Source organism: Dermacentor albipictus, chromosome 1, assembly GCF_038994185.2.
Source record: "Dermacentor albipictus isolate Rhodes 1998 colony chromosome 1, USDA_Dalb.pri_finalv2, whole genome shotgun sequence".
NCBI classification, from domain to species: domain Eukaryota; kingdom Metazoa; phylum Arthropoda; class Arachnida; order Ixodida; family Ixodidae; genus Dermacentor; species Dermacentor albipictus.
Window position 1 is genome coordinate 86913881 of NC_091821.1, and position 25238 is coordinate 86939118.

Below are 25238 nucleotides of genomic sequence, written 5' to 3' on the forward strand. Positions count from 1 at the left end.
AATGGTGCCAGCGCTAACGTTCGCAAATGTCATTCTATATGCTCCAAATTGGATATCTTGTCGGGGTTGGAAATGAACCAGAGATCGGCAGGCCGGTTGAATTTGGGAGCCCATAGTAAGAACATGAATGAGGCAGTGCAGGGTGACATGTGTTGAGACTCTTTAGAAGTCAGAGAAGCACAGAACAAAATTAGTTTTGAAGAAAGACTCGGGAACATGGATGGAAATAAAAAGGCAGCTAAAGTGCACACGTATCTGTACTTGAAAAGCATGGACAAAGAGTGGAGGAAGAGGTCAAGAAAGTTGGCAACTTAGTACAAGGTAATTGAATCTGTAAATAGACAACCAGGAATCATCAGAAAGAAAGTGAGAGGAACAGAGACAGTTAATTGGTTGCAAAGAATGGAAACAAAAAGGACCATGGAGATTTACAAGAATGAGAAGAAATAAATTAGAAGGGAAAATCTATACGATAATACAAAGGGCAGTGCCTTGCTTTTTGAGGCTCGAGCCGGTTGCCTAAGGACAAAAACATACCGGAGCAAATATTCGGAATTAGATGAGACATGCGTATGCTGGAGCAAAAATCCGGAGATCACTGAGCACATCCTAATGGAATGCGAAGGGATTCACCCAGTGAGAACCGTAGGCAACGTACACCTTCCAGAAGCGCTTCGGTTTAAAGTGGACGGAAGCGTCAAACGGTCAGCATTCGAGATAAGCAAGAGGCGGTTAGAGTATTGGCGAAAAAAAAAAAACAGGGAAGAGATTGATTGTTAGCGGTACAAGGTAGATTTTGTAGAAAAAGAAAAGATTAAGGAGATGTATACGAAAATTCTAGATAAAAAACATGTATAACATACTTGAGTAACTCAAGCAGGCTAGGTGGCTATTTGTCACCGCCCCATTTCAAAGGGGATGCCATTAAATCTTCATCATCAGCGGCCATGTTTTGCCATACCACATGACCATCACATCCAATTTCTGTGACGTAACAAGCCTCCTGCTTCGCATCCGTAGTCATACTGCATTTAATTTTGTCAAGCATTTGAAGTGGTCGTATCAAAAGATAATTTAAAGACGATCGAAAGACTCGAATGATTTGTTAGGTGCTCAAGAAGGTGAGGCTTTATACCGTTATTACGGAGCCAAGCGCCACCTAATAAAGCACGCAAGCACGCCAAAATTTTCGAGTCAGTATTTCACTAAGAAGCATCCAACAGGTTTTAAGGGACAGAAAAAAAATTGGTGTACACTGGACTTTGCACTGAAATGAATGCGAGTATATTAAAGAAAAGGTTAGCAAGAGCACTCCTAGGGATATTGGAAGTAAATATGTTTAAGGTGACTCCAGTCTTTCGGCTAGAGCGAATTCTGAAAGATCAGCTTAGCATTGTGGTCAAACATACCTGGAGTTCTGACGTAAGTCTCACCAACTTACGAACCGTTATGCATCGCTGTGTGTTGACTACTCATACGGCTCAAACCAGTCGGTATGCAACATGACCGCAGGAAGCATGCGGGAGGTCAAAAGCGACCGTTATATAAACTGAGTATATTAGCGTTGATCCTGGCTTCAATCCTCAGACCCGCTGGTAACGATCTTTTCCAATTATAGCACATAGTCGGAAAGTTCGTATAGCGTTCATTAGCAGCAATACTAGGGCTAACATAGGTATTGGGCGTAATTTTTTGCGGAAATGCATTTGTATTCGGTTTCCCACTGGCTTCCGCCGCCACCTACATAGGGTTGATTCTCGCTGCCCCTGTTTCCGTTGCTGCGCTCTGTAATTGCTGCACTTACCCTGTTGATGTGCAACGTTTTGTTCTTGTAAAGGAAGTAGCCCGTGGCCATGCCGATGCAGAAGGATGTGAGGTGCGTGTACGGCCGGTATCCGATGAAGCTCATGTATTCGTTGAAGTGACTGTTGAGAGCAGATGTGAGATAAAATAAATAAAGAGGAAAGGCAAGTCATTCGAGACAGGGTTAAGCGGTAGAATCGCGGAGAGCGAGCACGTACATTCGCCTTGCATTATCTCACCTTTGTGCGCATGTGTGCACGTGTGCGTGCGTACGTTTTCTTCGGGTAGTTCTTTCTGCTTCATGTAAAGGGCTAAACAAATCTAACCAGCAGGATTGACGCACTTGGTTGTTTTCAGTAATATGCATGGATTACTTTAACACAGACGCACGCAGGCACGCTCACAGACTGTGTACACATGCACAAATTCATGTACCATCAGCGTAAATTAAGAAGAAAATTAATAGAGTAATAAAGAACAAAATTCAGCCAATACGGATGTTAGACATATCATTAGCAAAGGTGGCCATCCAATGTCAGAGAGCACTCACGAACGAAAAGCTTTGTGAATTCAGCTACAAAAAAAGCTCTTATGTTGTAATTGTTCATAAGAGTAAATTTCAGTCAATCCGGATGTTAGATAATCATTAACAAAGGGGGCTGGCCAATGGCAGAAGCCATTTACGAAAGAAATCTTAGTGAATCTGGCCCCTGTGTTTGAATTCAGAAATTTCTTTGCTGTTTGTAATTGCTCTTTCACTTTCACTAATAACATGTCCGACATCGCTTGCGAACAGTTCTATTATGAGAACTTTTTTGCGAATATGGGCCCTGAGATCGAATTCACAAAGCTTCTCGCTCGTGAGTGCTCTGACATTGGCTGGCCACCTTTGCTAATATGTCCAACATCAGGATTGGCTGAAATTTTCTTTTAAATATAGTGTAATAGCTTTTCCTAGATCGGGGTCCTACTTGTTTTTTAAGACAACGCCTGTTTTGGGAAGACGTCAACGTCTTTTTTATTGGTTCAGAAGGTGAAATTCGTCGTGAATTTCTTGCAGAATGAGAAAACACGGGGAATGCGGTAGATGGAAATCGAGTCGATGAGCAAAACAAGAACAACATGAAAGCAGGAGCCAACGTTCCGATAAGTGGACTTGTCGTTTTTCAAGGCGACATATGGTCTCCTCAGCGCAATTAGAGCAATTTTAGCTTCCCCGGTAAGCAGTGAGGGAGAAAAAAATCAAATTCTTGAAGATGGCAACACAGTACGTAGCGTCATTAGAATACATCAGGCCACAAATCGTCGTTGATGAGAGAATTTCTGACCAGGAGCCTGATGCGTTTCAGGAAGCGTCGTTCATTGAGCTGTGACCCTTAGATTGAATATGTCAAAGGCGACAAAGCTTCATAGCTTTTAGGCATGAAATACTTTTAACTGCCGCTGTCGGCGACATTCAAGTGACCTTGAGCAAAAAGCCAGAACCGTTATCCGGACACTCAAGCGAGTATATCCCGGCTAGTTGCAAGAACGAAACGAGATCATCCGGGCAATCAATCAAAACTTAAGAAAATGCGGTCTCTGGCATCAAGCCCTTCGTACAGGCCTGCATTAAATACGCTAGTTACTGCCCAAACACGTTACAAAACATATTACTTCCGAGTTATTCCTAATGTTTGCTCACAATACCACTCAAGTTATAACTTATAGTACGCTGAAGTTTTATTTGTAATTTCCAGTAGCGACGTCCAAAAGGCAGATACATATGACACCATACACTTCATTGTCATCTTTTGGCGCTGAGACAGGGTTGCCTGTACACTTTTGAACGCTAGCGGTCCGTGAGTTCCGAGGCGCGGGTTCTGCGTCGCCTCGAGAGATGGCGCCACGCTGCGTGGCGCCTATTTCAGGTGCCTTTCTTCTACCTGGACAGTGCGCTCTGTCTCCCTGGCGTCTTTGACTGCCTGTCGTGCCACCAACAGCCGGTTTTATTCTTCTAGCTGAGCAGCTTTCATATGGACCAGTGCACAGTATGACGTGGTGCGATGTGGTGTTGGGGGGGGGGGGTGCCGTAACGAACATGCACTACACCCATTTTAAGATTGTGGCTAGTATCATCTCCAACCAATCTTTTTTGACGGTTGCAAATTCATGCTTAAATCTACTGTTGATTACGGGACAGCCAGCAATTTTTTATCATTGCGATGAAGTAGTATTTTCAAGGTTCACGAACTTGTCAGACAGGTAACGCAACTACGACCCTTCATTGGCGCATATGAGCAGATAGTAGGCGGGACTTTCACTAAAGCCAGCCCCGGCGTGCTTACTCTGGATCAGGGTCCACAAATATGGGGATGGGCGGGAACTGCCAGATGTACGTGAGCACACCAACAGCGATGATGGATGAGGCCCCCAGAATGGCCAGCAGCGCGAAGCTCACCGACGGCCTCCTGCGAAAAGAGTGCAGATGTGAGAGCTGATGCGAGTGCTGATGCGAGTGCCTACAGTCTACACGTGCGCCGAGCACGATTCTTCGATCCGGGTTGGCACACAACTCTGTGGCGCAGTGAACCTGATCACTTTGAGCTCAGTGTCTTATAATTTATATGGACGAAATGCTATGGAGCATGTACTCGGAGTAGCAGCGCAAAAACGTCCCGTGCGTTCGATTGAGCAGGTTTGAGCGATTAAACACAGAAGGTGTGCCTGGTGAAGTGACCGTGGCTGTACTTTGCTGTGTAGGAAAGTACAACCACGGCTTTTTAAATACTTGGCGCATTCAGAAAGTAAGCTCCGTTTTCCTAATGTCGCCGCAGAGGCGCTCTCTTAGGAAATGTGAATGGACTGTTGCATCGTGCAAGTTTGTTTCAAACGCCATTTGAGGCAAGCAGATTGAGTAGACGGAAAATCAACTATATTTATTTCGATGTTACGCAGAACGGTCCGCGACATCCGGTGGCTCACCCTATGATGCCCTTCTACAACGAAAGGAATATGAACGTCCCGGTAAATCGTCAAGAATTTGTATATACTGTATATGAGATGGATTCGATGTAGAAAAGGTAGCATGTTGCAGACACGGACAATATAAGAGGCAGACAATATAAGATGCAAGATACATCGGATTCTGTGTGAAGAAAGGACTGACACCCCTGTGAAGTGAGTGCCCTCTTTGGTCATGTTGCACCGTCCAGAGGACGCAGTGCCGCCCGTGTTGTCTTTATGTGTCTTCCTTTTGTGTGTGTTTTAACTTGGGGCAAAGACGTGTCTTGTAGCAAGCACCAACTAGGCCAACAAGCAGTTCTGTTGCAACATATTTCTAGTACAGCCGGCGTGTCTTCTTGTGCGCGTTTTCCGAACTCGTTTCCTGGCGTCGACACAATCGCCAGTTATATCGTATCAACGCTACCAACATATTTAAGTGATGTTGAATACGTATGACGCAAATAAACAATTTTCTTCTTTTATCCGCGTCTGCAACACGCTACGTTTTCAGCCCGTTTTCTCCTTGATGGTGTTGATGGCTCACTATCAAGCTAAAATAGCAACATTTCAGTTCTCCGCGCAACAGCGACAGACATACTGGTGACGGCGTTCAAGGGGCATATACGTAAAAACCATATCGGTCCCGCGTCTGTGCAGACCCCGAGCGCAGCGCCGTCAGAAAATCTTCCGGTGCAGCTGCCTGCGAACCCCAGACGCGCGTGCATTTCGACTTATCTGGTGGATTTCGAGCAACAAATCTGGCCCCCACTTCCTTTTTTTCTCGTTACAATCGTTGCGTTATACTATTCATTAACTAACGCAATACAGAGCTTCAGAAATTGCGGGCGCCATTATACAACCACCGTAAACCGCTTATTCGCAGGTAAGACTGCGAGACCGTGGGCATATCTTCTTGAGCGCTGCGGGATCAACTTACCTGAACATCAGCATGAATATGATGGGGGCAATGATGTAGTAGTGCATGTCGCACGAAAGGTACCATCCGTGAGGCAAGCACTGCAACGAGTTCAAAACAAGCATCGACATTAGGTTAGGTCTAACGTCATGTGGTGTGCTGTCAGATTCAAAAGATGACAGGTATTTAATATATATGGATTCAATGGCAATGTCTTACATACCGCGTGTTTCTGCGACGGCTGGAGCAGGTTATTGAAAATAGAAAATTCTAGACTAAATGATCATTTTTATTGACGAAACATGCCGAGAAAGCATACTGAGAAAGCATGCCAATTTTAGGGACACACCTTTCCTGTTTACAGCTTCTGAGTTTTCTGTAGGGTCACTAACATTTCTTTGATGATACTTACCCTTCGGCGCACTTATGCACTATCTCAGTAGTTCGTTACAGCACCGAGGAAGCTGCAGATCTCCTTACACAATAGGAAGGCTGAATGCCCCTCAGTAGGTGTTCATCCGCACCGCGTCATCTGGTCAGTGTCTGCCTTGCAATCCTGTCGATACATGCTCCACGGTTGGTGGAGTGACGCAATAAATGTTTCGGCGTTGTAACCATAAGCTACACGAATGCCACAGCGGGTCTTCGCTTCATCTATACGCGTTCTCGGCGGTTCATTTCAGTCTTCTTAGCCAGTAGTAAGTGCGAAAGCCCTCCTAAATGTTCACCCGCGCCGCATCACATGCTCGGCTTCCATTCGGCGTTTTCTCGTCACCGTCATCACGTACGAGAGCGGAGCAGTAAATTATTGATGCAGTGAACAATTAGACCTTTATAGCGTTCGTCATCATCAATGGATCACCAACGCTAATGCTGTAGCGCCATCTGGGGCCATATAACGTAAAACTATTCCAATATGTTTCTATTCCAATCTCCTGACGTCAAATTTGCGTAACCACTGACGCAAGCACCGGGCGGTCACCCGCAGGGTTGTCTGAACAGACTAATCAAACGCTCTCCTCGTTCATAGGAGGTCACTTTTGTTTGCTTGAAAAACGAATAACATTGCCTATACTGAGTGGCTTGTCGTATCTAATTGACTGACAAGAGGCGAGGAGAACGCTCAAGTGAGAGGGCTTCACTGGGGCAGAGCCAGTGCACTGAAAATCGATAACCGGATGAAGAGAGTGGTGCCGGCGTCTGCGATTCGTCGGCTTTCCCTTACTTAGCTTGTGGTGGCTGGTCGAAAATCACAGCGGCATGCAACGGAAGCTTAAGAATGACGCTAAAATTGACCGTCAGCAAAGAATAGTTAGCAGAGTGAGGTGGCAAACGTGCCGAAAGGGCTCGAAAACGTTACACGGCCACACAAGAAGTTTGATTATACGCAAATGCACCCTTGCTCTCCGGCAGGTGCGAGTAGCCAGCGTCTCAGCGATCGCCGGCAGCCATCTTTTATTCCTTTCGGAATGGGGCAGCCTGTGGCTATTCCGAAGAAAATTCAGTTTTTTCGGCATATTAATGCATCTTTATCGCAAACACGTCACTTTGGCGCGATGAGTTTGTGCGGTTTTGTGACGTCGCGTGACAGGCAGGTGAAGGGGTGCAGCCCGAAAACTTTTTACCAATAGCCGAGGGCTAATGGCGAAAAGGGGTCGAATCAGAAAAAACTGCTTTTCTTTTTACTGTCAAATCATGCATAATCAGTGTGTACACATCATATCACACGGGGAGGTATCGCGGTTTTCGTGACGTCGCGTGACAGGCAGGTGAAGTGGGGATGGTCGAAAAGAGTTTTTGACCAATCGTGGAGGGCTGATAGCAGAATTGGAATAGAAAAGTTTGGAATAGTTTTACGTTATAGCGCCCCTGCTTACTGTACATCAAACCACTTTTACTGCTCGGTGCTGCCTCTGTAGTTCTAGTAGCGTCAAAATAAACAGCTGATCTTAATAATAACGACAAATCATACCTAATTCTTTGCACTCAGCATGAGATGAGACTAATCGAAGACGGATTTTATCGTTTATTTGTTGCTTCAGAGCGGAGAGGTAGTAACAAAGGGTGCTATAACGTAAAACTATTCCAAGATTTTCTATTCCAATTCTGCAACCAGCCCTGCGCGATTGACCAAAAACTTTTTTGACCACCGCAACTTGAGATGTCTGTCACGCGACGTCACGAAAACCGTGATAGCTACCCATCTGATATTATGTGTAAACACTGATTATGCATGATTTGACAGAACAAAAGAAAATAGTTATTTCTAATTCAACGCCTTTTCGCCGTTAGCCCTCGGCTATTGGTGAAAAGTTTTCGGGCTGCACCCACTACACCTTTCTGTCTCGCGATGTCATAAAACTGCGAGAACGCACCGCGTCAAAGTGACGTGTACGCCTTAAAGATGCATTAATATGCAGAACAAAACTGTATTTTCATCTGAATAGTCACAGGCTGCCCCGTTTCGAAAGGAATAAAAGACGGCTGCCGCCGATCGCTCAGGCACTGGCTACTCACGCCCGCCGGAGAGCATGGGTTTATGTGCGTACAATAAAACTTTTTGCGTGGCCGTGTACCGTTTTCGAGCACTTTCGGCACGTTTACGACCTCGTTCTGCCAACTCTTCTTTGCTGAATATCGGTTTTAGCGTCATTCTTGAGCTTCCGTTGCATGCCGCCACGATTTCCGACCAGCCACCGCAAGCTAAGGAAGGGGAAGCGGACCAATCGCAGAGGCTGGCGTCACCCTCTTCATCCGGTTATCGATTTTCAGTGCAGTGGCTCGGCTCCATCGAATTCCTCTCCACTTGAGCATGCTCCTCACCTCTTGTCAGCCAATTGGATAAGACAAGCCGCTCAGTGTAGGCAATGTTATTCGTTCTTTAAGCAAACAAAAGGGACCTCCTATGAACGAGGAGAGCGTTTGATTGGTGTTTTCAGAAAACCTTTCGGGTGACCGCCCAATGCTTGCGTCGGCGGTTACGGAAATTTGACATCAGGAGATTGGAATAAACATATTGGAATAGTTTTACGTTATAGGTCCGAAGCGCGAATTCGGATCGAAGCGAGCGGTCCTGGCTGTGTGGCGCTGCCATGTTGCTGCGTAATCATGGTCAGGGTTGCTGTTACGATTACCTGTGGTAACCGCCGCAGTAATTTACGGCACACACTGTGCATCCGTAAAGGGCCCAAGATGTTACGTATCGCTGTAACGTATCGTGTGTCAAGGAACAGTTAAGCTCGCTAATCCTACCAATAATCAGACGGTTACGCCTGGAACTATATTCCGCTGCGTAAGAATATTGCCTGTGTACACTTCGTATCTTCGGCAGTGCTGCAAATTACTTGTGAGATAGAGTATAGATAACAGACTTCTTACAGAATAGAACATCCAGGGACCGTGACTTCGTGCGTCTGCGATGTGCAAAGCCACAAAAGCACTACTGCGCTTCTAGATGTACACCGGCCTTTGTGACCGCTTGTGATGAATTGAATGACGAACGCTTCAATAATTGTGCGTCCATGCAAAGTGTGAGCTGCTCTCCCTCTACTCACGTTTTAGTCTTCTTTTCCCCTTTCCCAGTGCAGGGTAGCCCATCGGGCTCAGCCTGGTTAACCGCCCTGCATTTGTCTTATCATTTTTCTCTCTGTCTGTGGATGGCTTTTTCCGTCATTTTACAGAAAGTAAAATATTGCGTAGATTGATCGCTTCGGGATTAAATTTTACTCCCTTGTTGACTGCAGCTTTCAGCGAGTGCGAAAGAGTCAAACGATGCGATGCGGTCGCGACGATCATACAAGTACAAATAGCCACGCCACATGAAACAAAGGAGAGGCACCAATACACCCGGCACATATGCGCGACATATTCAAGCATCAGCCATACAAGTATATATATAGCCATGCTCCGAGTGACATAACTGGCCCGATGAGCAGCTTATCTTTCTCAGAAATACTCACTAATCGGTTCGCGCTTATGAGAGCTGTCTGCCTACACTAACGTGCGTAGTGAAGCTGTACACAAATGGTAATTTAGGATAGTAAAGAAAGAAACAAAATTAATTTCGCTCACAGTAATAATGACAAAATTTTGACTTCGCCTCATCGGAACCACAAAGAAATCAAGAAAAAAAAATGTGTTTCAGAGTAAGCAGAACACAAGTCATTTTTTAAATCAAAGAGTATCTGCAGTTTTGCGTTCAAATAAATTTTCTGTTGTAAAAATATAAATTCAATTTTTTTATTTCAGTTATTTTTCACAGCGCACTCGACCATCTAAAGCCCGACCAAACTGAGGGTACGAGTAGTGGAGACAAAATATTTGTAGCGGTTAAGTTTTTCTTTGAAGTCTGTTTCCATCCACCTCAATCACGTTGCATCGAGAGAGATAGATAGATAGAGAGAGAGAGATATAGAGAGAGAGCGTCCAGGAACCGGAAAGTCACATGAAAGTTCACGTGCAGTGAAACCTTACCATGTCTTCTCTGTGGAACCATGAGCCGATGTAGAGAATATTCGTCCACCACCTTTTCTCGCAGGCTTTTGCGAATGGCTGCAGAGTTTCGTTCCAGACTGGTCCGCTACCGGTGAGTGGCAGCAAGATCATCAGAAGAGACACTAGTATGAAGGCCGGTGTTAACCTACCCGCAGAAAAACAAAACAAAAACAATGTAATGCACGGCAACATGATGTGCAGTCTCAAACAACAACAGCAGCAGCAACAACAGTGAGTTGTTCTCAAAATAGAGAGAGATACACGCACACATACAGGAAAGGCCGGGAGCTTAGCCAGAAAAGAAGAGTACGGTGTCCTACCCTGCACTGATGAAGGGGAAAATGTATTCAGAGAGAAAGGACGAGAGAAAGACAAGTGCGAAGAATGTAAATTGGTGAACAAAATTCTGAGGTGGCACATGTCACTGTAACAGTATATCTCGAACGCTCATATGAATGTTCGTTCTTTCTTTCATGGTAAGAAAAACTCGTCGTGGTTGCTTAGTGGCTACGGTGTTGGGCTGCTATGCACGAGGTCGCGGTATCGAATACCGGCCACGGCGGCCGCATTTCGATGGGGGAGAAATGCGAAAATACCAGTGTACTTAGTTTTAGGTGCATGGTAAAGAAGCCCAGATGGTCCAAGTTTCTGGAGTCCCCACTATGGCGTGCCTCATAATCAGACCGTGGTTCTGGCATGTAAAACCCCATAATTTAATGGGAAGAAAGTTTGATGGCCTAACTGAAACGAGGTCATCGCGTAGCCCTACGACAAATGCTTGGATTACCTCGCAAGGCGCAACAGTGAGTGCCTAGCGAGGCACTCACTGCAGAGCATCAGTTACCACTGAGGCTGCAAGCAGACCACAGAGCTCTCTATCATATTGAGCGTCTGCGTCGCTCATCGAATGCTCAATCGCTCCTTGATTGTCTGTTTCACCGTCCGTTATCTCGCATGGGAAAATGGCAGCATTATGAACATTGCTGGCAGTTCTGAACATGCTGCTTCAGTTACGCCTCCGCCTCCGAAAGATATCATCAAGCACGTATTCCCCATTTATCTTACTATCCATGACATACACAAAAAGTATGATATGCCTGTTTCGGCAATATTCCAATTGGATCAATCAAATCGTCAAATCAAATCAAATCAATGAAATATTTATTTCCAACGACAGTTGGGGGTCCCTTAGGCGAAAAGCGGCTCTAATACCACTTGAAAATACCTAGAGGCCCACGTACATGACAGCGGTATTACAATTCGTACATTCAAAAACAAATTTACAATAATCAAGTAAAAAATGCAGTTCAAAAAAATTAAGAAGAGGTTGTGCAAATACAACAACGGAACAATAGAACAAATAATACACTCCAGAACGGTTGTACATTATAGTTGAAATATTCAATGTTCACGTGAACACATATCATAAAATGACGAAAATAAACGTGTTAGAAAGAGTAATGAAACATACTTGATCATGTTCGGGCAGTATAAAAGTCGCACATATGTACGAAAGATTTTCAGATAACCTCCAAGTATTCAGATACATCTGCACACAACGCCGGTCCAGGCGCTTCTGCAGATTTTTTCGGCCCTCCGATGCAAGTACGGCGCGTATTTCATATACCCCATCCAGCGTCGTCAACGGTTGCGGAGCTAGCAGCGATTAATTTTGCACTGAAATACGTGCAGGCAGAGTTACTCGCATCGAAGATTGTCATCTTTACGGACTGCCACGCTACCCTTAGATTACAACGCAGTCAAATTGATTGTCCAGTTGTGCGCAGCATTACTGACTCTGCCAGCAAGATTGCATCACATGGGATATCTCTCGTTGCACAGTACCTTCACACGTAGGGATCGCCGGAAACAAAGACGCTGATTGGCTCGCTTCAACTTGCGCTGTTAACGACTGTGTCTGTCCTGAAAGTTTGTGCAAGCTTGATGACGCTCGACTGCCGATTCGTCGCCACCTACTGAAGCAACATCTAGACTGACACGTCGTAAAGGGAACGTAACTGCGCCGTGTTCGCGGTCGAGGCTTGCCTCGTCGCCCTACAGCGCAACTGCTCAAGCTAAGGTTTGGTTGTGTGAACGTTTGCGAACGTTCATACAAACAAGCACGGGTGGCCAGTCCATCGTGCACGTCTTGCGGTTGCTGCGAGACACTTCAGCACCTGATATTTGAGTGTCCCGCGTTCATTGCGCAACGCACGCCGCTAGTGAGGGACTATCACCTCCTTGGCCTGCGGTGTGCGACACTCGATTAATGTTTGTACCCCAGCGTTCTGCGTCGCGCCGCGATCAGGCGCATCGCGCTCTTCTTACTTTTCTAAAAGAAACTAACTTAGGTTCACGTTTGTAGCCTACTTCTGTTTTCGGATGATCGGACCTCAAACGCTATTTCTTCTATTTCGACATTCTTTAGTAACGTAACCTAGAGGGTCCGGCCCTATACTGTGTCTGACCTGTTCTGTGTGTTCTGCTTTATTCTTTTAGATTTGTCATCTCGCACTTTCTTACTTCTTCCCTCTCTTTCTTCCTATCTTCCATTTCCATGTTTCTGTCTCCTCCGCTCTGAAGAGTAGGCAGGCGTTGTGGCCCTTCTGGGGCAGTTGCCAACCTGCTCCTCGTTTTCTCTTTCCTGTCTGGTACGTGTATGTTTTAAAAAAAAATGATAATGGGAGTGTGCAATTCGTCATTGTAAATCCCGACCATCGCAGCAGGTTGCTAGTCTTCATTCCGTCTTTCCACTTTACAATATCAATGTTTCCCTTTCCACATCTTCGCAGTAGACCATTTTCGCAATGCAGTGAACTTCCCCCCGCCGTGCTGCTAATCTCTGCTGAGGTAGTACTTTCTGCTGAGGTCCTATTTTTCTTCGTCTATCGCCTCAGCGCCCATTTCGCTTCCCTCTCACCCTTGCGTGAGTGGTACCTCACAAGGGCAATTTCTTTCTCTTCGTTCTATAGCTGCTCGGTGTAATTGAAATGAATGATATTGGTACCCAAGTCTCGCCACCAATATATCTACATTGTCGTGCATGGTCATGTCTGGCCCGCCGTATACAGCTCTTAGAACATGTGTCATTTCAGCGCCTAGAAAGCTGACACAACTATAGAAAAATCGTTTAAAAAGAAGCAAAACATGTACTGAGGACGCAGGATTAAACTGGGCGGACGTAGCAATTTGCGTGTCGAATCGACGGCCTTTCGTGCCTGACTTATTCAGATATTGGAGACTGCCTTCGAATTCATTCCTGCTGCCGGCGGACTCGTTTTCTCTTTTAGCTTTTGTTTTTTCTCCGTGCATGCGAAGTCACGCGTGGCTGTGCAGCCTTCGTGCTAGCTTCCACCGACTTCTTTATGGCGGCCAAGGTGACGGCTTCGCCGAGCGTATGACTCGAGTTCTATTCCACAGCCGCTCACTTACACGCATCACGGGCGCAGTTTAAACAGGCCCCTGTGCGGAACCAAGCCTGGCACCCTCTCCGCTCCCTTCCTCAAATTGCTATTTCGCAGTACAATTTGTGCTTGGCACTGATGGAATTTTTCCTCATGAAGTGCATAATAAACGTAAATTGGGCGAGTTAGTTTCGGTCTGTTGAGAATAGGCGCAAAAACAAAGAAGAATAAATAAATAAAACAAGGAACAGGACATACAAAACAAGGGACTCAAGATAGCGCTGGCTATCAACTGAAGGTTTATAAGACAACGTCATTTTTGTATACAACAGAAGTTCAGGTGATCATTTTGTTGGGCTGTTTTGCTGTCCGCCCTGCTCTTTCCACTTTGTTCTGAACGTGCGAAAATTCTCAGATTCCTCTTTTTTACGCTTACACTTAGCAAATACCAGGGATAACATTGTGAAAGCACAGTTTTTACAGACTATAGACATTGCAGTATGTTTTCGCTGTCCTATATGTAAGTGACCAGAGCCTGAACTCATAAAGCGTTTGGTTCGTAAATGTTTTTTTACCACTGACCATTTGCAATATGTCCAGCATCAGGATTGGCTGGAATTATTTCTTTCGCTAGAATAATTCGTTAAGAGCAAACTTCACCCACTCCTGATGTTCAGTTTCAGTTTATTATTCTTAAAATACAATGAATGGGTAAGAAACAATATACAGACGAGGGTCCCAAAGTGAAAGACTGCAAAGGGACCCTCGGTTAATAATAACAATGGAGAGATGTATTAAAGATGAGCAAGCTAAGTAAAAGAAACTAACACAATCGCGAAAAATACTACATAGAAAAATTAAGTAAACGGAAACAAATTGTCTGTATACAAGCCTACAGTGCTTAAAAAACTGTCAGCACATACAAATGGCAAATTTAGTGTAATGAATGATGTAAACTTAGTTATACATATAAAAAAAAGCTCAAGGACATGACTAAATGCATGAAAGGATGAAGATTTAATGGTATTGTGTAAACCATACCGCACTTTTATAGCAGCGAATGATGTCATTTTTCCATAGTTAGAATGAAGCATAGGCAGTAGAAAATTGAAGTTAAGTGCAAACCTGGTGTTACTATTATTGATGAGGTACCTGGAATCAATGAATTGGTATGAAAGCTGTTTAGTAAGTAATCTATAAAGCATAATTATTAGATGATAGTTGAACAAGTTCGTTACGACAAGGATGTTATGTTCACGAAGTAACTGAGTTGCAACGCGATGGACATATTGGCGAAGGCGGCCAGCAAATGGCAATGTACACTTGTGAACGAAATGTTTGTGAACTCGGCCCCAAGGCCCAATTCACGAACTTTTGTCAAATCTTATCTTTCACACGTGCTCTTTGCCATTGGCCAGCCGACTTCGCTAATGGTATCTCCAGATAGGTGTTTGGCGAACCTTTTCTCTTATGAACAATTCTAGCGTAAGCCGTTTTTGTGACTACGGGCCCAGATATTTAGGGGCGGCCACAAAGAGAGCTGGAGAGAAACGGAGGGAATCCGGTGGGACATGGTATAGTAACATACGTATGTATGGAGTTACACATATGTATGGTGTGAAGGAAGTTGACTGCTTCGTGGTTGGATTTCGGGATCTGCTTTTGCTTTCTATCTTCACATAGTTGTTCCAAATAAATTAGAGATTATGAGGGGTCAAATTTGTGGCTCGCGGAGATTACTGCCTACAAGTACTGTTTTACTGCAGGAGCTGGGTTTTAAGCTAGCTATCCCGTGGAGTTTCTACAGCATAACATTTCTGTTACAAAAATACATCGTTCGAAGTTTCCAAATGTCCACACAGAAAGAAGGTTACGGTGACTATAGCTTTTTCTAAAAATACGAAGAGGTGATAACACTTGTAGTAAACAGCGCTCCGCCACGCTGCAAGCTGCACGAAAGGGTTACCATCTGGGTGCCGATTGCCCTCAGTCATAGGATAACTAAATGTAGCGCAGAACGACGCAAAACAAGAGGAAACGAGCAAGCAGAGCATACCATCTCTGCTGACCGTAGTCGTTTTGCGCTGCCGTATCGGTTAACCCAGAAGCCAACTAGTCTCAAATAGTATCCCATGGCTCATCATCTCACGTGTATCCAGCAGTTTTTTTTAGAAATACAAACGATGCACGTAGTGAAACAGAAAAGTTCATTACTTTAGCTACTGAAAATAATGTCTAGATAATAGCTCCTTCCGTGTATATGTACTTGCTAAACAAGGACGTCGGCGGTGGACAAATAATACCAGGCTATATGCTGAAACTGCTTGCGTCAGGCAAAATAATTTTCTGTTTGACCAACATCTCATTGTCACAGGTGAACTTAATTGAATTAGCACCGATTGTCAGCCGCAGCCTCTGCGTTCCCCTACATTGGTTTCGAAGTTAATTATACCTGTATATTAATTCGAAGCCTCCTTTGGCTCTTTCTACGTAGCCTATCTGCCTATCTCACCACCGAAGTTTTCGCTCCACGCCGTGTTACCAAATGGCGCAACGCGCCTGTGTGAGGCGAGCAAGTGCGTTGTGAGTGAGCGCTTGTGCGACGGCAACGACAAGACGATGACAACGGCGATGAAGCACGATCACTACGACAGCAACGGTGATTGCGTCATGACTATGATGACTTGGCGATGGTGACATGATGAATGCGATGGCGCGAAGACGACAACGGCATCATGACGACGATGAGACAACAGTTACGACGATGGCGATAAAGCATGGTGTCTACTGATGGCATGATGACGATGGCACAACGATGATGACGATATGACGACTGCAGTGGTGCGACGAGGCCTATGCGATGACAACAACGGTACATCGACGACAGTGATGACGATGGCATAACGACTACGATGACGTGACGAAAACGACTGTATGACGACGAGGTCGACGAAACGGCGACGACATCATGTGGATAATTACGATACATGCGTGGTAACGACGCAAACTACAAGACTATATATATGGCACGAGGATGGCGACGTAATGAAGACACGATGACAACAATGCTAACGACATGGCGACGACAGAGACAAGGCGACGCCGCCAATGACAGACTATACGGCAGGACGAAAGCGACGTGACGACGACACGGTGATGACAACAATGGCGGCATGGCGATTAAGCGTTGTCGCAGTAAAATGTTGCAATTTGAAACATCTATAGTGCACGCGTCGCCAATACAGTTGCTTCGCTTAACACTGATTTCCACTAGTGCGTGGGATCCGGATGAATTTTCCCGACGGGGCGCAAGAGCAATGTGCTCCAGAAGTTGAGAATAGGCTGTTTGATTCTCGTTTTGAGTGTTACAGTCACTTAACCGAAAGATGCAAAAAGACTGCACGAACTTTACGCTTAATTACCGTATCGACATACCAAGAGGCGTATATGCTGATTTGACTAATCTGAAGATAATTCTACCTTGCTATTGCTAGGAAGAAGGCCCAAAACACTGCAGGATTGTGCGGAACTGTTGAGCTCAAGACGTGTATTTACACCTGCAAATAGTCGAACCATTTGTGTTTTTTTTGTGGTCAGCGATAGTCTAGAAAAGGGTCCAGAACACTATGATAACACTCGAGTGTTTCACAGTGGGGGAGTTACGCGGCAATGTTTTTTACACATTTTCGTCTGTCCTTCTATCATGCGCACTTACCTTAGATACCGATGGAGAAAATAGCTGAATGGATTGAAAGAACCCTGGCGCTTCTCAAGCTTGTGCAGGCTGCTATATGCCACCAAAATGCCGCTGCGTAGACAAAATAAAAGAAAGCAGAGGTGAAATTAGAGAATGAGGGAAGGACAACAGGAAGTACAATCGGCTCAAGCTATAAAGAGCAATTTCTTTTGACTTAATGGCATGAAAGTAGTAAATAATGTATCAATTACAAGTCATTGTCACTGTTGCTCATATGCAGCACACTTGTTGTATGATGTGATTATATTTCTCTGAAAAAATTTCTTTAGCGCATTCTATACGTGGTAAATGTATACATGGTAATGTAATTTAAACCCTATCAGCGGGCTAAGAGCGTATTCTGATGTATACAGGGGTTTCCCTTTCCCCTTTTCTGCACTCACGACATGGTGACGAAGGTCTCGACGGCAGGAAACACGTTGAGGACAATCTGGAAGGGGAACGACTTGCCATACTCGAGCGCTTCGAAGAGGCCGCCTGGAAAAAGGACGCGCGCGCACGAGACGAGGTTACACCCTTGCCGTCATCGAGAGGCGGTTCCGTTTTACCGCCGCCCTTGCGAGAGGGCCTTGATCGGTGCCCTGCGACGCCCCGGGCGTGCGCTGCCCTTGCCGTATTTATGTGCATGGAAAGAGACCGTCGTACTCATATCGCCGCAGTGAGGCAAACAATCGGCGTGTCATTAAATGCAGACGTTGGGGGCTCGCGCTCTGAATTATTCAACGAGAGAGAGTATATGCTTACCCGATGCTACACGGCCAGGGCAGTTCGGCGTGCACAACGGCACTCCCGTGTTTAGCTTCACGCGTCTCGGCTACCTGTAAGGCTAATCGTGATATGCTCCGAGGCGGAGTGTGCGGGAGCGGCGTGCGTCCACCCGGCTGCGCTCGGGGACCGGAAAGGCCTTCGGTGACGCGAACGTGTGTCAGGCCAAGCACCACAGTTATGGATGGGGCTTCCGCGTGTCCTTAAATGCGTGCAGATCGTAAGCTTGCAGTGAATGATTAGCGCATGTTCAGGGTCACCTGGCTGATATGCTGCTGCCTGCGATGAGGTCATTATTACGGCCTTCTCGGCGTGTACACGTGCCCTCGGTCACGCTACAGTTGTGCAGGGACAAAGAGGAAGCGGCCGACGGTCGCCATGGTGCGAGATGAAGTGGCGGATAAGAAAAGAAAGGTTAAGAACAGCGTGTCCGACGTTAACTGAATTAGTTTAACTAATCAGTTTACAAGTCAAAACAAAATGTTTTAGATAAATATAACGCTGCCTTCCTGACGGTCATTACATGTAACTTCTCAGCCTTTCGGTAGCGTCTACGCCAGGCTAGGCAATGGCATTTTACAAAATATTTGCGCTGAAGGATCATGCTGAAACCAACAGTAACATCGCCAAGTACGACGCCTTTACACTTTATTTTATCTGCCTATCTTCACAAGCGAGTTATTTCACGTGTCTTGTAACTGAAAGTAACACACACCGTGCAACCTTCGTGTACACCTCAAACAATGCACGCCCCTAAATTTGTATAGCAGCTGAATACGCTGAAGTCGAATAAGTAACATTATTCGTTTCGCTGAAACATTAGAGCGAAAGCAGGTGCTTATGCACAGTGTACACGTTACAAAATCGCTTTCGCCCCCTCACAGTCCTGCTTATAGAAAGAGTTGCTGGCAATGCTCTCGTCAGCCTTGACACGACGCAAATCCAGCGTGAATCTCCGACACCAGAGCTTCCGAAGGCGAGGCACCCACCTGAAAGCACGTAGCTCTTGTAGAAGAACGTGTGTCCCAGGATGATCCAGGCCATGGTGATGACGCGCATGCCATGCAGCGGCTCCAGCACCCCGATGGCCGTGCGCGTGCTCAGCAGCCGCTTGCCGTTCGAGAAGGCAGAGAACGACAGAAGGACGTCCAGCACGACGTCTGCGAAACCAGCGCCGCCCCGCTCAGGCACGCTCTCGGCACAACGATTTCGCGACATGCACGGCTGCAGGTGACACCCGCTTTACAGGCCACGCTTATCTCACTCCACCATGATGGTGGGCGCCGAATCGAAAGTACATGCTCAGAGGGGCCAAAATCATGCCTCCTTAGATCTCTTACCGGAAGCGAGTTGGACAGAAGAAAATGAATACAAGATGAAAGGCGGGTTTTGGGATTCGGGCGAAGGGCCTCGATCTCAGTGTTTTAGCTTTAGGTTCGTTGACTATTTTCGCTACGCCAGCAGTCTTGACCAGAAAAGATTTAAAATAAGTAGCTTAGAGAACCAGGTCAGAAACCAGTATAAGAGTTGATACATCGGACGTTTTAGCTGATTTGATTTTCACTAAGTATAACATAAACAATAATGCTCATTATCGGCCGTCTGCACGATGTAAAATTGCAAACCGCTAAGCATGACGAGTTTCTTGCTTCAAAATAACACGTGCAGAAATGCAAAGATAATTATGTCTATTACTTTTATTCATTCTTTTCATTGCTATTTATAAACATCATGTATAATATTTTGTATGGATTCCAGAGCTAAGTGCAGATATGTATGTGCGTCTAATGACACGTTATGTGTGTGAGGCATCCTGTTGCTTTTTTACGCTACGTTAACCATGGTGTGTACGCCCAAAGTTGTGTCACGATTGTCGAGTGTGTCATGCACAATTATGTTTACAGAAGCACAACTCGACCACATTAGTGATACAAACGTGCACATTCGAGACATCATCACTCAGGCAATTCCGTAAGTTCACTTAGCGGTGAATGTGGTTACATGTTTCCCTCAAATTCTAAGCTGGCCACCAGATCGGCTTGTTACACTGATTATTTAATGGAATTTAGTATCGGCAGCGCAAGCGGGTGTGGGTATTTTCTCGGTGTCATTTTCATGGTAGTATTCATTACATCGTCGCTATTTCGCAGCTGCATTTCTGGCGGAATTATTACCAGTTACTTTAGCTCTTCGAAGACTTCCCTAGAACGATTGGACAGCTGTTGCAGTAGAAGATTCCTTATCGATGTGCACACCGCTCACTGCATCCTCAACACTGGAGATTTGCAGACATTTAATTCATTCATTTCTTTGAACTTGCGTATCGTGCGCTAGCTGTTGGTACCGGGTCACGAAACGAAACGACTGACTCACTTGCGCGAACATCCCGTGATGGCCCTGTTATCTCCGTTCTGTCGACTTCGTCTTATGTAACCGCGGCTAGGTTTAGAAAATTCTGACTTTCTCCAGCTTCTTCAAAACTGCCAGGCTCATTATCACTAGACTTCCACCACGTGCCTTTCTTTATGGACAATAAATGGCGCCTCACACGTCATCTGGAAGTTTCTCTCACAAAATTACGCTGTCATATTACACAATTAAATTTTAATGTGCACAGGTCCGGTTTGGCGCCGTCCGCTCTATACCATATCTTCAATGAACCTGATTTCATCGAACATTTCTTTTTTAAATCTGTCATCAATTTATAACCTTGAGATAAATTTATTTAGTTCGTTCCGGCAACTAGGTATGCCTTTAAGTTCTCTGCTTATTGTCATTCAGGGCTTCTGCGTCAGATTTCAGTGGCAGGAACATTTGCAAGGCAGTTTGCGACCACCTCTGTGGCACAAGAAGATTACCACATTAATTTTCGGAAATAATAATTAGATCTGTTGGGTACGTGTCATTACACCTACACGTGGCAATGATTACGTTGAATATATGGGATGATGTGATGATAATAGCATGTAATTTTTCGTATAATGTTCCATCGTCTGATTCTGAGATGCATTGCAGATCGTGCGGTTGCAAACTCCTCTTCACGGCTGAATTTACTACTTGTGGACGTGTCAGCCAGTGTACCCCGGCAGCTACAATAACTGAGGTGTGTAATATCAATATAAGGGACATCGCGTTCATCAGTCAACCATTTGTCATGCTGTGAGATGAATGATATTTCTGTTTTCTGTCCAACCTGCTATGTCTGTTACTCTCAGCGTAATAGCGAGATTCCAGCTACCGCACATTCCTGCCTGCTTCGTCTATAGGTTTTGCGGCAAAAGCGTTTTCCGTTTCAAGGAGACTACGTCATAGCCCGACATGGCCCGACACACACACACACACACACACACACACACACACACACACACACACACACACACACACACACACACACACACACACACACACACACACACACACACACACACACACACACGCACACGCACACGCACACACACACGCACACACACACACACACGCGCATATATATAAATAAATAAACATATATATATATATATATATATATATATATATATATATATATATATATATATATATATAGTTTGTCTAGTTTCGTTTTGTTTCCCTCTACATGCCGGCGGTAGGTATTTCCCTTCTAATGGATTCAGTTGCGAGTCAGCGCTCTGTCGTCCCCTGTATCGCCTTTCGTTTTCTTTTGCTACCTGAGTTTAGGCTATGCGTTTTTTGAAGTTTCGGCACGTCATGCTAGCGCGTCATACGTCAATGAAGCGAGCGTCACTTTGCATGTCGTTCACGTTAAGGCTTACGACGGCCCAGTAAAGTTTGCCATAGACTGTGTTGCGTAAGCACGCGTCCAGTAGGATGGGAGACGGTACTCACTATTGTTCATCACCTTCTCCTTCTCCGAGCACTGGGATGCGTTTTCGTGACTGATCCAGCTGTTCAGCAACCTTGGTGCCACATCTAGGAACGTGCCCAGCACCACCAGGCAGAAGAAGAACGCCAAGATGCCCCTGCGCATGTCGCCGCGCATCACTGTCGTTGAACCACGCCGTAGTAATCTACCGTGCCCATAATTTGCGCAACTCTGTGCAATAATGATTCATAACAGCAGATTCTGGCACAGTACATCTTATAGCCGAACTCTTGCTTACCAACTCTAACTTAAGGTGAGATGCCTGCTTACGTTACCGTCACCTGCTTACCCCGTGCGTGGTCGATTTCTTCGCCATGATCAAAACAGATGAGGCCAGCGCGGGAGTTGTTTTCTAATAGGGAATTTCCCCCATTTTCCTTTCTTTTTTTTTGCCGGAAGTGCTTGATTAACGCTTTGCAAAGTAATCACATGCAAGCGTCTGCACATGCCTGTCTGCTTTCGTGCCTGGCGAAGTAAAGCGCGAGAACCGGTTCCGGGGTTCCGGCCCGGAGCTGTGACCTCAGATGATGAGTTTTACCGGCACACTATGTATGGCAGACGTATAGAACCGTGGCTGACGCATACGTGTCACAGTCTTTCAGCCAATGAAATGGCCAAGTGACTTCGCCGAGCAGTTTTGTATGGCGCCGAGGTACGATGAATGCGTCGCCTGATTGCCTACCATACTAATTTCATTGTTTGCGCCTCATAATGGTGCCTCTATTAGACTGAAAGAATTGTCGCGTTCAGTTCCAAGCGACGAACCTAAGTTTTCTGTTAGGGTTCGTACGGTTCTTAGACATGGCTTATTCGAGGACGTCGAACCCAATTAAAATGCCCATCTGGAGGACTGAACATGCACCGTACTATGGGAGCTTGATTGAGCAGAAACTCAAACGAAAATAACTGAACCTGGCAAAACACCTCTTTCTGCAACGCCATCCATGCACTGAACGTATTATTCCTTATTTGTAAGTTGCTGACTTATCTTGAGTGTTGACGTGCAAACAATAAATTTTTAAAACATTTCGAGCAAAATTTTCGAAATCACACTGTCTGTGCTATTGGTTCAGTTTGAGTTACGGTAATAGAGACTATTGTTTGAGTGATGCTGTGATCATAATTGTATCAACGAAAACAGGCTTCTCCATCTTAGTTTCTTCTTGAAAAGAAACATTATGACAGGACATACGCCTCGTTTGTTAACAAAGGAAAGCGATGACTTCGACCCATCCACTTTCTGATAAAGAATAAACAATATATTTTGCACTTTTCACTGTGGCACTGTTCCCTTGAAGACCGAGTGTTCGGTTACATTTATTTGAATTATCGAGAGTTACTTTTATCGAATTAACTAGAATATCGAAAATCCGACTCCGAAGTTTTCGGAAACGTGACTTACATGGCAATGAGCTGGAGCGTCGTGTACGTGGTCGGCTTTAGTTTCTCACAGAAGGGCACTGACACGTCCATTTGTGCCAAATCTCCAACTGAAACAAAAATTAAGGGGGAATATGTAGGCCATTTTCGCGTAGAAATGGTTCTCGTTGCTCACTTTCTGTGCGTTTCTTGCAACCTGACTTGTTTCTACTCTTCCTGTTTCCATTTACTGCGCTGTGATTGGAGTACAAATAATTTATACTTATTCATGATAGCCTGCCTGTCTAGCATAGTTGAATTCCCATTTACAATTGAAGGCGCAACGTTGAGAAGCTGAGTGGTGCCTGTGGTGAGTGGTGTTTGAGTGGCGTTTTTTTTTTTTCAGCCGTTGCGACGTTGACAATGCACTGCACACACCGCCGGCCGAAAAGGACAGCGCCCTCCTATCGTAAAGTTATGCAATAATCGCGATTACTGGCAACAAGTGGCAGGCTACTGGCAACAAGTGGGCGTACCGACAGGCACACGGACGCGAAAGGACGTGCATGCGCAATGCCAGTTCTCGGCAAAAGGCGCTTGCTTCGTTAAAGGGTGCAAGAATGCAGTGCGGCAGCGTTCGCAGATCCCGTAATATTTTGTCCCTGCCTGTACACCAAAAACTGACGAAGGGAAGTCAGGAAACGTTGATTTATTGCATTTCTCCGATAGCTTCTCAATAAGGATTACCTATAGGTGCTCCGTTTGGACAGGAAGCCGTCCAACATAATTATGATCATTTATATCAGCATCCCCTTGGCGGCGGGCACGCCGCCTGGTGTCGAGCTCATGCCTGCATGCATTCGAAGCTCTGTGCTGTAGCGTGTCTCTGGCGATTTTAACTCGACTGGAGCCAGGAATGGGCCCGACAGAGACAGGGTATACGAAATGTAACGTCCTTGTGGCATCGATAGGCATAATGTAAGTAATAGTGTAAGTATGACGAGGCGATCTGGCCGAGTTACTCACGTTACTACTTGTCTAGCAGTACTTTCAGTCCTACGTCTTCTACGACAGCGTAGTCGATGTCGGAGTCGCTGTTGGAGAAATAGGACGGTCCACCATGTGGAGTAGCCGGCTGCTGTCATATCCCTCGGGTCGGCTTATTCATTTCTCATCCATCAAATAAACACACCCTGTGGGAGTGCCCTGCCAACGTCATCTTCAGAAAGACAATACTTTCTAAACTACCACACAACCGCCGTCCCGGCAGCAGGGAGGAGTGGACCACTCCCCCACGAAAGCTTGAAAATCTATGGTGGCCGCTTCTGGTGCAGCACGTCAAGCATGTGCTGGGCTAGGAGGCATAAGCCTAGCAGGAGGCTCAGACTTTGGCTTTAGTTCCTTTGGTACTAATCAATTTTATTTCTCTCTTTCCCATTCAAGTTTATCTGCCATTATTTGCCTTGCTTCTTTGCCGTTCAACGTTCCCTGCTTTCCTGCAGGGTCTTTGCTTACTCTTCCCTTGCCTTTCTCGCGGCTAGGCGATCAATCGGCGACGCAAGTTTGCGAATCTCAGCAGCGAGTTTCTATACTAATTTAAGATATTAGGGACACTAATAGTCAGGTGTTCATTGTATAGAACGTATACAGCACACACAACCATGAAACTGCACAGAAAGCACAGCTCTAATACTTATATAACATGCAGTCGGTAGGTGAGAGAGATAAAACTTTATTGTGTCCTTGATGGGGTTAAGGGGTGGCGGGGGTCGGGAGACTAACCCCCAATCCACCCCTTCCTCAGACGGCGGCCAGTTCTTGCTTTCTGGCGGCGTCTTCGGCCATCCGGACGGCCCA

At 45.6% G+C, this 25238-nt stretch overlaps 1 protein-coding gene across 4 annotated transcripts in view; it reads right to left on the reverse strand.

The window, feature by feature from the left end:
* Positions 1-25238, reverse strand: part of LOC135897820 (nose resistant to fluoxetine protein 6-like) — a 143425-nt gene that overhangs the window by 19604 nt on the left and 98583 nt on the right. For all 4 annotated transcript variants that reach the window (XM_065426527.1, XM_065426525.1, XM_065426526.1 and 1 more), the window contains 9 exons: positions 23425-23512; positions 21986-22119; positions 19114-19284; positions 17743-17836; positions 17318-17410; positions 10178-10343; positions 5726-5805; positions 4131-4253; positions 1805-1925 (listed from right to left, as the gene is read on the reverse strand). In XM_065426527.1, the coding sequence (XP_065282599.1) occupies positions 1805-1925; positions 4131-4253; positions 5726-5805; positions 10178-10343; positions 17318-17410; positions 17743-17836; positions 19114-19284; positions 21986-22119; positions 23425-23512 (1070 nt within the window). The remainder of the gene's footprint in view (positions 1-1804; positions 1926-4130; positions 4254-5725; positions 5806-10177; positions 10344-17317; positions 17411-17742; positions 17837-19113; positions 19285-21985; positions 22120-23424; positions 23513-25238) is intronic.